General features: G+C 40.2%; 1 protein-coding gene across 1 annotated transcript in view; it reads right to left on the bottom strand.

Moving 5' to 3' along the window:
- ush2a (Usher syndrome 2A (autosomal recessive, mild)) overlaps positions 1-13,450 on the bottom strand; it is a 232,565-nt gene that overhangs the window by 191,786 nt on the left and 27,329 nt on the right. Inside the window, exons 6-10 of the mRNA XM_028606322.1 lie at positions 10,887-11,022; positions 8,315-8,378; positions 7,080-7,181; positions 6,668-6,857; positions 2,851-3,065 (exon numbers count right to left, since the gene is read on the bottom strand). Coding sequence (XP_028462123.1) covers positions 2,851-3,065; positions 6,668-6,857; positions 7,080-7,181; positions 8,315-8,378; positions 10,887-11,022 — 707 coding nt within the window. The remainder of the gene's footprint in view (positions 1-2,850; positions 3,066-6,667; positions 6,858-7,079; positions 7,182-8,314; positions 8,379-10,886; positions 11,023-13,450) is intronic.

Raw genomic sequence — 13,450 nt, forward strand, 5'->3', positions numbered from 1 at the left:
GTGATAAAACTTGCTTGAAACACACCTGATGGCAAATTAAATCACACATACACAGCACACAATTATTCAGGCCACTTACTCAGGCACTTGCCACCTCCACTAATCAACTTCCTAGTGAACCTCCGCCATTCAAAACATGAGTCAGAACACTGACTATACACCACACAAACTACTATCATTTCTTTATTTTCATTTTCTGATGCAACTGGGTGATTATGAGGACAAACTGTTGGGTCACACTTGGGAAAAGTTTACCAATATAGTAGTGGTGACCCCTAAAAGTCAATATTCGAGTTGAAACTTGCAACGCACCGATCTGCAACGTTCTGAAACCCGCCAGTTTACACCAATGTGACAAGACCAGACCATGTAACATCTTCATAGGAACGACTGTTCCAGCTTCCGACTTTCAGGCTCAATGTCTTGCCGATGTCAATGTCTTTTTTTTTGCCTATAATGTGCAATGGACTGGTCATTAAATAGCTAGATAGACTTGACAAAATGGCTACTTGGAAGACAAGCTTACTATAGGTAAGGTAGCCATTATGCTAGCCATACAGTTATAGTGCGTTCCATTTACCTCGGAACTTGGAAGCCGAAGCTGGAAATGACGTCACACCCAAGTTGAATGCGTTCCATTTACAAGTCAGATTTTTCATTGTGGGGATAGCTCTAGCCAGGTTAGCCATTGTTAGCAATACCAGTTGTAAACAACGCATTACGCTGTTTTTGTGCATGCAAACAGCTTAACAACATGTCCACAGATAGAAAATGGACAACACTGTGTGTACGACCGATTTAGTGAGACACAAATAAGACAGAAGTGCTAATATGTTATTACAGATTTAACAACTGTTGATGCAGGGGGCAGCTATGTTGGATTTTGAACTTGGGTTACTGCGAGGTTGTCCGAGTTCCGAGCTCGGAAATCCGAGGTCAGGGGGCGTGTTTCCGACTTTGACTTCGGAAAATCCAACTTCTGAGTACAAATGGAACGCACTATTAAGCTTAAGGATTTATTGTGCTTTTCATATGTATGTTTAACATTTAAACATGATGTATAAATAATATCCATTTATTTTCATCCATTCAGCCCAGTTTAATATGCAACTCAATTGTATACAGTGTATGTAGTAGGGGGTCACTACTCGGTCTCTCTTTCAGCTAAGGGGTCCCTGGCTCAAAAAACGTTGAAGACCCCTGCTTCATATAAAGTTATGATATTTCTAAAGTTATATTATATAACTTTAAATACATATCAGAAATTTACATTTATTGTATTTATATATAATATCCCTATATATATATATATAAGGATATTTATCTGCAGCTCATATGTCAGCCAGAACCCAAAGCACAAACCAAAATCAAGGAACAAGATCAATTTAGTGCACAATAGTTGTAGGCATTTTGTTGAGCTAGTTTTTCTTTCCAATGAACTGTGAATTGACAGCGATACTACAGCTGTAATTGTTGAATTTAAGAGCACCACACATACTTGTTTTATTGTTATAGTTAAAGCTAAGGGAAAAAGAGACTCCACTACTGAATTAAGAACTATTTAAATGTAAGCCATATATCAACTTGTATCTAAATTAATTATGTTGTTCCTGCTCTCACTAGCCTTCTGTTGTTCTGGGCAATGCTGTTCATCTCACAAAAATACCTGTTTACCTGAAGCAGTACTATAATTGACTGGTATGAAAACACCTAAAATGACTGTGCTTGAAATGATCTTGCTAGACACTCCAGCGGCCTCAGAGGACACAATGTCTCTTGCGGGATTAAATGAATCTTGCGAGATTAAAAAAAAAAAAACATAAATCTTGAAAGATCGAGACAGTGCTCTTTTTGATATAATTATCAACCACTAATGTCACAGTGCGTGTTATTATGTTGCCAATGTGAGGTTCAATTGCTCTCATGCCAATTTAACTAATACGTATAACTGTGCCAGGCTGTATGTAAAATCATTCGTCAGTCAAGTGAAAAATAAGCAATGACTACATAATCTGTAATCTATTCATACCTGTTCTATCTAGCGCCAACCAAGGCCTTGAAACAAGCAGCTATGCCAAGATTTAATGTGTGATATTGTGTGTGTATATGTTAAGACTATGTTCCAAGGCCAGGTCATGTGCCAAGGCAGCGCTGTAGGTGGTTAGCTTTATAAATCTAGTCACTGTGAGACTGCCAGAGTGTGTGTGTTAACTGTATATGTGTGTAATATGTGTCTATGTGGGTATGTGTCTGACTTCCTTTGATTTCTTTTGATTTCTTTTGTGCATGCACTAACACACAAATGTGTGCGTGCATAAATGTGCATTTATATGTGTTTGTGAGTGTTCATATACTTCTTTATTTAGTCTTGCCAGTAATTTCTGTGTAATCTCCTCTGCCCTAAAGAAGCCATGACCACCCAACAGAAAACAGAGAACATGGTTCTGCTCTGGGGAGAGTGCCTAAAACAGAATAACAGACTGCTTGAGCAGTTTATTTTTATTTAATTGATTCAAGGCAGTTTGAAATGGGATGATCAATCTGTGGCCAGTGATGTCTTTATCTTCATCTGACTGATGACACAGTAAATGACAAAAACTTATTTCAAATTTCACAACAGAGCTGAGCCTCCTGGAAGTCACTACATGTGTGTTTGCCCACTTTTATTCCCCACATGATTAATGACTATAATGTGCTATTGTCCAGTTGATGTTTTGGGCTTTTTAAATTGATTTCTCAAATTGTGTAAACTGAGAAATATGTACAGTATACGATATTTGTTTCTCTTTTTACTGTTAGAGCAATAATATTGACAATTTTCCACATCACCCGTTAACACATGGTACCTACCTGGGCAGCTGCAGACAGTTGACTGAATCTGGTCTCAGTAAAGGCCCGTTGTTCTGCATTTGAAACACAGAGCAGTTTCTGGCCATATATTGCCAGTCCAACCAGGGCTGTTCTGTGGTGGTGACACTCTCAAGTTCTGTGAGGTAAAGCATCCGTCTTTGGATCAGAACTGACTCAGGCAAGAGCCCCCCAAATTGTACTATAACGTAGAATATCTGGAGGAGAGAGGGGTACAAGTTAGCATGAATAGAACCACATTTGCAATACAGGTACACCTGTACAATGCACAGCAATCCAAAACAAGAGGTATGCATTACATTCTACCATGGTGGTGTTCAGTTTTTGTTGACACTGTATGAGGCATATTTATTCACCTCTAATTTTTGAGGTCATAATAATAGCTGTTATTGTTTTGCATCACATTGTATTAAGGCCATTATATTAAGATATGTTAATAATTTGTAATGGTATGGTATTGGCATTGATACAATTTATCCCATTTTAATGACAGGTATTGTGCAGTGTTAGTCTAGTTTTGCTCATAAGTCATTACTTGTGTTCACACACACACACACACACGCACACACACACACACACACACACACACACACACACACACACACACACACACACACACACACACACACACACACACACACACACACACACACACACACACACACACACACACACACACACAGTTTCCTATAACACATAAGCCATGTGTGACACTGTGTGTAGGTGTGGGTATGTGTGTCAAGTGTTATCTGTCCCACTACAGTATAGGCTGGGACACTGGGTTACACAGCAGGGAGCGCATTAAGCCACCACCACTGCGCAAACCCACCCCACACCCAAACACACACACACAATCCAAACTTCAGAAAGTGTCTTTTATCTAGGGACCTGAGTTGAGCTACCACGTCAGGACAGCTCCCAAAATCCTGCCCACACTCACATACACACTTCAGAGAGAAGAGGGATAAGTCCTTTGACTGCTCGAGTGTCAACAACCCAATATCTCTCTCTCCCTCTGCCCCCCCTGTCTGTCTCTCACTGCAGTGCTTAGGAAGAGGATGAAGCTACTGTCCACTGCACATATAGGTGTAAGCAGATAGATACTGTACAGTGTTTGTAATGTAGCATTTCCACTTTACACTCATTCATTTTTGACTGTTCAAACCAAAGTAGCTAACAATAAATGAGCAGTTACAGTTTTTTTTGATTGCTAAACGACAGTGGGCACCACTGAAGTCACATGTGCAAAACACTAACTACAGTCTGCACAGCAGCAGTTCATGTGGACCAAACTCTAGTTCGTTTTTCATTGCTTGAACACAGTTTTCAAAACTCTACACACTTATCCCATGACTTTAACCACAATGTGCACAACACTGTAGATTTACAGCACTTTGTTCAAATGCTAACACACTGCTGTCAAAACTGTTAACCACACATTCAAAACAGAATAGATTTCAGTCTGGTGTCTATCAAACACTGCTGATTGCAATTTTAGCTGAAAGCCTAAGCAGTTGTCTTGTTTTAGACTAGTTTGTGAACATATATGGTATTTATACAGAGAAAGCTCAGAAAGCCTTTTTTTGTATACAAACACCAAATAAGAATGAAACAATTATACACTGTACCGTTTGAGAGAAACAGGTAAAAGAGCAAAGATACCAATATGTCCAGGTAAGATGTCTGAGGTTATGTACACAGCTATAAAAAAAGTGAAAAACACTATCTTTACAATAGTAAAACTGTGTTCTTACTGTTTTTCAGAAAGTAATGGCGGTGAAAGCAATAGAAACACCACATTCATTAGTATTTAGAGATGATGCAGACATCCAATGTGATGAAGAAAACTTGTCACACGATGCTGGAGCGAGGCAGGATTAGTCACACTATTCTTAAATTACTCCATAAATTACTAGAGACAAAATACTTTATTGAAGAAAACTGCTGATTTTCATTCCTTCTTTTTTACCTTATTTAAAATTGGTATGCTATACAATCTATATTTTTTAAACTATTGAGTAGTGTCAAGTCACTCAAATTGTTCAAACTGTAAAGATGAAAAAGTTTGTAATTTCTGTATTGGTGTTTGACGCTAGTGTTTTCACCCTCAGTGTGTTCTGAGTGACAGTGGGTGTTATCTCAGTGAGGCTTGTGCTGAGTGTTTGGCTGCACTGAGCCTGTTTTGCAGCTGATGTGAACTGTTTAGCTCAGGTTACTGTTGGTAGTGCAGACTGTAGTTTGAGTTTTGCACATGTGACTCCAGTTGTGCCCACTGTTGTTTAGCAATCGGAAAAAACTGTAATGTCAAGGTATGAAGATATGAAAAAACAGATACCACCCAAGCCTATCATACAGTATATAAAATGACTGAAAATTCTTCAGTTTAATAGAATGCTGACAACTAGGGATTAGCTATACAAGCAGTCTGAAGGGGTCATGGTGTCAAATGTGGATTCATCTTCCTGCATAACACACAGAGTTGGTGTGTGAAAGTATTGTAAGTGTCCAAAGTTGTTCAAACATACTGTATGTCAACAGAATACAAATTGTCTATTGCAAGGATCAAACCCAAAGCCTGACAGGTATCTTTACTAGCTCACTCTACCAGCTGATGGCAGTTTCAGGATAACAATATCCACATCCACAAGGGACAAGTGAATGGTGGATTGATTTAAAGGTCCAATATGTAATATATTTACTGTAATAAATCCAAAAATGACCCCAATGCATCATCAGATATTAAGGAAACATGCTAAGTTGAAATACTATCTTTTCTGACAACAATGCTAATGCCAGAATTTTCTCCTTTTGAAATTTCCGCTGCCCAGTTTGACAGCCAGGCCGGGTTGCCAGATATAACGTTACCTGTAAAAACGTAAACCCAGCAAGCTACAGCTGTAACGTTAGTACAGCCATGAAAGCAGCAAACAAACAAACAGGATCAACGGAGATAGACTCTACCCAACCTTCTAACAGCTTGCGTGACCAGAGACGTAACAAACCCCAGGTAAATAACGTTACCGGAGGAGCAGGCAAGCGGACCACGGCTGTTTACAAAATGTAGCCGGCTCAGCGGCCGTAACCGACAACGGTGATATATTTTAAGCCAAGAGAGGGCAGCTGTAAATCGGGAAGAGAGGACCGTGAGTTTGCAGTGTGTTTAGCAATTGTTGCAGTAATTCTAAGCCGAGGAAGTGTGTCTGTCCGTCGGATGGAGAGGACAGTGAGGTTGTTGTGTTTTTAGCGGTTCCTACCGTAATGCAAAGCCTAGGAAGTGTGTCTGTCAGTTGTGTACAGAGCTCCGCATGAGCACAGGCTTTTATGGCTGTCAATATAGCCAGTATTTAACGTTAGCTACTCCGCTGTGCTGGTTATGTGAGACAAGCGTCTAGCAACATTGTTGTGGATGCTGCTGTCTCAGCCTGGCAACCTCTGTGAACTTCGAGTCTGGGGAGGAGGGGGCGGGCAAGACCACTCTCTCCAGTATTTTGAATTTGTACTGCAGTAACTATTTTAAACACTAACTGTCAGTATTACATATTGTACTTTTAATGATACATTTAATTAACTCAGTCAATTTAGTCACCACATCTCAACCTAATACAAACAGATGGTAGATACAGAAGAATCTTAGATATTTTTGTTGCCACAGTCTTGAAAATGGTCTTTCAAAATGAACTTAAAGACCAGTGAATGTAGTTGTTGTTACTGTTGGACATCTATTCGTCTCTCTTCCATTATAGAGGAATAATATGCGTGTATGTGCTTGGTTGCGTGTGTGCATTATTAGATGCGTTACCTGGTATTGTCCATTTGCCAAATCCACAGTAATAGTGACTCCTTCATCCATTTCCTCTGTAGTCATGATCTTAGAAAGCCATGTGGTGCCCATGTCCTGATCATTGATATAACTGAGTGGATGGGCATTAAGGTTGAGTCTTAAGACTCTGTCATTGGTTGTGTCCTCAACACCATTGGGAATGCAGTATCTGTCAACAGTGAAAGTTTAAGTTTAAGGTATCTTAACTGTATATTGGTGTTCAACAGGGGACTGTCTTTTACAATTTCTAAACAGTAAAACTAAAGGGTGAGACATTGAGAAATAACAAAAGGCAGGCTCATCAACATACAGAAATATTTAAACTACTGAAATGTTTAAACATACAGTTATATATAGTATATATATATATAAATAATTTGTGATACTGTACCTCACAACTAAAGGGTGAACTCTGGGATGACTGGGAGGACAGCGACACTCTGATTGGGCATGGAGCTGGGGCAGGACCCCTGAGTACACCTCCACTATTTCCCTGTGAAAAAAAAGAAACAGCAGACTAATATCGAACTATAATACAACACTGAAGCAAAATATAATCCTATGCATATTAAACTGGGATGAGAAAGGGACCAGTTTTCTATAGTAAAGTTAAACATTGGCAGTTTTGTTTTATAAAAAATGTATTTGACCAAAACTACACGGCTGTGTTTTATATAGAAAGATAAAAGAAAAACATTTGGAAAAAAACACAAGGATTCCCAAAATGTGGGGTAAGAACTCTAAATAAACTGTCCAGTGATTATGAGGATGAACAAAAATGACAGTGACCAAACAAAAAACTGTCGCATCCATATTATACAAGCCTTCCGTGATCGCCCCCCCACCCCTCATTCACACAGTTGCTTGTAACCAAGGAGGACAAAAAACATGGTGGACCCTTCAGAAGAGGTAATTATCTTCGCTCGAGCGAAAGTCACCGGACGACACCATTTTCTAAACATAGCCATACTAAGAAATACAGAGAGAATTTTGTGGAGTTGATAGTCTTAACTAGCTTTGTATCAACTCATTTGGCAATGGCTTGAATGTAATGGATGTTCATTAATATAAAAAAGGTACGCACTAAAGCCTTAAGGCACCTGTTGACAGGCCTTAGACTTAACATTTAGTGCAAAGTGGAAAATCAAAGGCATAATTTGAAAACTCAATCTTTCATTTTGTCTTACCCCAATCTTGATGAGAGAAACTTGTAAGCTCCAAGTCCTCACTGTGTGGAGTACATCACTGGTAAGCAAAACACTAATTGCCTCGTATTGAATTCTCAGGAAAATCCTCTGGAAGCAGTATGGATCTCAAGATGCAACGATTAGCCTTCTCCTTCTTTCGTCTAACCATCTTTCCCTTTATCTCTCCATACGGCTCCTCTTCCCTTGTTGCTTTAATCTATAAAGTATCTCTGTCTATTTTTCTCATTTTTATCCCTTCTTCCCTTTATTCAACCTATCTATAGCTACCACTTCACTTCCTTTTCCTGTGTCAATCATGGTTCCCTTCCTTCACTTCTAACCGTTCCTTTTATAATACTCATTCCCTTTGGTCTTTCTTTTATTGCTCCCTCTTTTTCTCCCCATAGCTGCTCATTACCTGTCTCTCTATCCAACTCACCTGTTGGTCAGAGTGGCAGGATAAAATCTAAAGTCTTGCATTCGCCCAATGAACTGATTAGACCCTGGAGAGATGAAAAGAGAGGAGAAAAGAACATAGAGAAGGTGTTAATGGGTCTGTACTGAAGGCAGTGAGTGAGAGGATTTCACAGTGTTTAGTAGATTATCTTATCAGTTTCTTGATAGCAGCTAAGTGAGGCTGCCCACAGCTACTTATAATGGCCAGGTTCATGATACAAAGCCAAACAGGACCGGCCACAGTCTACATTTGCCTCCAGTAGAGAGCAGAAGGGATTATAAGGACAAATTCATTATCTTGGTTTGAGGGCAGGGCCAAAACAGGTCTGTCTGAGCATAACCAAGTATTTCTAAAACCCTACTTTTTAGATAGACATTTTAAAACCCATTTTTTGACTGTAAAAGTAGATGGTGGAGTTAGCTGCAAATAACTACTATTTTCATTATTGAGTAACCTACCAAATACGCTGTTTATTCATTCTTTAATCATTTGGTCTATACCAAATATATATGTGTCAGAATATATAATTGATAACAGATTGAAGAAGAAAATGCATATAGCAATTTTTCAGAGCCCAAAATAACATTTTTCCAAACCCAAGCAAACAAACTGGAAAATCTCAAACATATGTACACAAAGTCCAGACACACTTGAGGATACTGGACTGCACACAAGAAACACCATCAAACACATAAATGAACACAGGCAAGCCCCCAACTCATCTCCACACACAACCCTACATACGAGACAATGTTGGACAGAACATAAGAGACCCACACAGACAATGATGCTGATCCAAAGAGAGCTGGAGTCTTTTAGTGTCCAACAAACTTCTGTCTAGTTTGACAACAACTCTTAGAAGACGGATAACGTCTCTGAGCATCGACAGAACCCCTGCCATGTCTGTGAAGGTGTGTGTGTTGGAGGCTTTACTGTGTGTATTCCAAAAAAACATCCTTACTTTAGAGAAACAAAGTGTGTGTGTGTGTGTGTGTGTGTGTGTGTGTGTGTGTGTGTGTGTGTGTGTGTGTGTGTGTGTGTGTGTGCGCATGCGTGCGTGCGCACGTTGGAGGGGTGTATGTGTGTGTTAAACAGAGAGGGAGTGAGAGAGTGTTATGGGATGTAAGTGTGTTCGAACAGTGTGTGGTTGTGCAGCCTTAGGCTTTGGCTCCGGATTTCTTTAGCGTGTGGAAATGGGATTATGCCTTCCTCTGAAAAGCACTCTCCCTATTGTTACTGGGATGATGCAAGGTATAAGCCTTAATTCTCTCTTCTCTTTGTAGGTCTCTGTCTTCTCTCTCTGTGTTTCAGTTTCTGCCATCCGTCGCTCTCAGTTTCCTCTTCTGTGTTTTTGTGTTGTTAGAACTGATGACAGTTAATACAAGAAACTAGGAGTTATTCAAAGAGCTTTACATTACAAAGGCAACACTGAAGTGTATCTGTTTACAATGCAACAAAATATACCCGTTGTTTAAAGGCCTTTTATTACTTTCATGCTGCACACGTCCAGGTACCTTTCCATACAACAAGAGTTGACAACAACAGGTAAGTATCCTATTGCCCGCAACTCTTTGTTTTTCTTCTTGTTTCACTCCCTGCAATAATTAAAGCTGATCCTGAACTGATTTGTAACCATCTGAATTCAAGCATGATTTGAAACATCTCAACCACACCACTGCACAGAATAGATCCTCTCAGAAGTTACTATTGTTCTGTTATTACCACTTTTGATACAACCAATCATGCTATCCTGACGGACAACTTTAAAAATGTGGTTGACATTTAAAGATCTGCTCTTGACAACTTCTCGCTGTACTTATCATAAACAGTGTTTTAAGTTAGCATGGCAAAAACAGACATAGTTGTTAATCAATACATCTGATCAGCAATCGCATAATCAATTCACCGATCAGAATTCCAGACACAGCCCCGAGGTTCAACCACACACACTCACTCACTCACTCACACACACACACACACACACACACAAACTCCATCTCTCTCCCTCGAGCCAATCACTTGCATTGATCACAATCACTGATGTGAACTTCAGCTGATCAGATACTACCTGCTGTGAACTAGGGATCAATGCCTGATAAACGAGAAGAAAAACACTCGTTTATCACTCTGAAGATGAACGGATATCATTTTCTCTCAATTTCTCTCCTATTGACTGAGATGGCTCCCAAGCACCACCAATCAATCAAATATGTGTAGTTGAAGGGGGATAAAGGCTGGGAGGAGAATAAAGGTGGAGTAGTCATTTGACACCATATTTAGATATACAGAAAAGATAGACTAAGTGGTAAAAAGACAGTGGTCCCTCTTAAGATTCCAAGTCTGAAAAACAAATGTCCTCCCATGTATTTGAGTTTTCTGCTGCAATTTTAAACATTTAAAAAAATTAATAACTGATTCTCGATGATTCCTTAGCTGGCAGTAACTGGAACTGACCTCCATTTAAAATATCTTTAAGGAATCTGAGCATGTATCATCATCTGGATTTAAAACAATGTAACTTGTCACATGTCAAAAATATATAAAACATCTTTACCATTGGAGCTGAGTCCCACCCACATGGCACCATCCTCGCTGATATCAGATAGCCTGGCGGTCAGAGGTTGTGTGTCAAATGGTGTCCCATCCTCCTCAAGCCCATCCAGAAATAGACTCACACGCCTGTCATGGACCTGAAAATCAGGCACAGTGAGACCTAAGTCTGTGCTGACTTTGTATTTAATGTGTATTTTCAGCTTTATGCATTGAACAGTCTACATTTTCTGTGGGAACAATTCAAAAAGTGTCATCAAACTGGGAATGCTATACTATGTCAACCAATCAAATTTAACCACAATAAACAATACATCGGTTTGTTTCATTTTTCAGAGCAGCATGAACATTTGATTAGGATGAGAAAGGCCCATGCAGTCACAGAGTGTGATCTGTTTTTTCTGAAAAAAAACTTTGTTGATTTTGACTAATAGCATCTATGTAAACTGTACACCAGCTTTTGGGAGGGAAAAAGTACAAAGATGATCAATTAATATATCAGCATTTATATAAGCATCATTGGATACCATTACCAGTCTCTGAGAGCCACAGTGAAACCTACGTACATGTAAGGGAGCGGCCTGAGGGGCAGATGCAGCAGTAAAGGCCTAGCAGCAGGTTACTGCTGTAACACACAATGTCTCAGAGAGAGTGGCAGCTGCTGTGTGTGTGCATATGTGCATCTATCTACAAAAGTGTATGCACGCACCATTGGTGTGTTTTTGCATATCTATGCACGTGTGTGTGTGTGTGTGTGTGTGTGTGTGTGTGAATTATACATACAGCTAATCTTCCAGCTCATTTCCCCACTAGCAGAAAGAGCCTCAGGCTAAACTGCCTCAGCTGCAAATTAGCTTTCTGTTTGACCAAAAATCTCCTCTCCACTCCTTTTCCAGATCTGCTGCATGAATATTAAAAACTGCACGGCAGAAAGCATCGTCAAAGCAGGAGCAGCTCGCTTTCACATCAAACCCAGGCAAAAAGAAAGATACTTCCATGGGAGGGGCTCACCCCCCCAAAAAAAGTTGAATGTGCCCTGTCCTACTCTCTCCCTTTACCCCATCTCTAAATCCTGTGTTTGGGAAATGCACTGTTGCACCACTGATAAACGTGACACTCCCTGTCTTACTAGAGTGGCCCTTTCCTTCTTCATTTCGTCTCTCTTCGGCTCTGGTCCTCCTTGCTTTGTCCTTTCTCCTCCTCACGAGGTCATTTGATTCCTTCCCTTTTTTTTCTGTTTTTGAGTTCTCGCACCTCGTTTTCATTTACTCCTGCTCTCTCCCTATTTTTCATAACAATCTTTACTTCTTCCCTCTCAGGCAACGACTTCCCCCTCTCATCTCCCTTCCTGTCTCTTTCCCTCATGTTTATCTTGCCCTGTCGCTCTCACTTGTTGTCAGCTCTTTAGGGAAGTTGAAAAGGTGTGAGGAGGGAAATAAGTCCAAGTCAAAAAACGCCTTTAGGGGATGAAGGCAGGCCCAGACAAGTGTCTGCCTCTCAGAGGATAGTTAAGACGCCCAGACAGACACTTTCATGATGGCTGATTGAAGACTAGCAAGCGCATGAGAGCAGGAGAGAATACGAGAGAAAAAAAAAGGAAAGAGAAAAAAAGAGAAAGGAGGAAGAAAAAGAAAAGTCAGGGAGCGGGTGTAAGAGAGGGAGCTAGAAGAAGGGCCCTCTTTAGGAATCTCTAAGCCGGAGCTGTGTGGCTCTTGGGGAGATGTGAGGCAGTTGTCAGGCCTGATGTAAATGAATCCTGAAGCGCTTCATCCTCCTTAGCCGCCACGCGCCCTTTTGAAACCCAGCCAACTCCCCTTTGTTAACTTTCACAAACACTTTTACCTCTGTTTTCCCCCTTTTCCCATCCATCTGTATTTTTACCTCCTTTCCTCTACCTCTCTTTGTCTCTTTCAGCCACTGTAACTTCAGAGTTCATTGAGAACGGAGGTGGAAAAAGGCAAAAGGAGTTAGAGAACTCTTTAGTGTTAATAAATTGTCTCATTTGGACTGTCCACTAAGTCCAGAGGAAAGGAAATTACTATTTTAAACTATACCTATCTGCTTCCCTTTGTGCAGAGGATATGCATTTTGTGAGGGCTTTTAACTAAAGCACTTTAAGGTACCATCACTGTATGCATTGTCAGATACATACCAAGCTACAATAGAGACACTGAACCCCAAGTTGCTCCCGATGGCAGGCCAGCACCTTGCATGGCAGCTCAGCCACTATCAGTGTATGAATGTGTGTGAATGGCAAATTGTAAAGCACTTTTTCTGATCAGGTAGAAAGGCGCTATATAAATCCAGATAAATAAATAACATTAAGATTAAAGCTGCAAATGGAAGGAGAGATGGGTTCAGCAGGGTTCAATCCTGGGCCAGCCTGGATATTGAATCTAACCCCTGCACCCCCCATGGTCCCTGCCACCATTCATTGCTCCATTAGTACCTGGTCTGGTTGCATGTGGTTTTGTCCTGCAACATTCCTGCAAAGCCACAACTCATTTTGAAACCAACAACAGGCACCTACCACATTTTTACATTAACCTTTTAAAATTATTTAATATA

This window comes from Perca flavescens, chromosome 1, assembly GCF_004354835.1.
Source record: "Perca flavescens isolate YP-PL-M2 chromosome 1, PFLA_1.0, whole genome shotgun sequence".
Classification (NCBI taxonomy): Eukaryota; Metazoa; Chordata; class Actinopteri; order Perciformes; family Percidae; genus Perca; species Perca flavescens.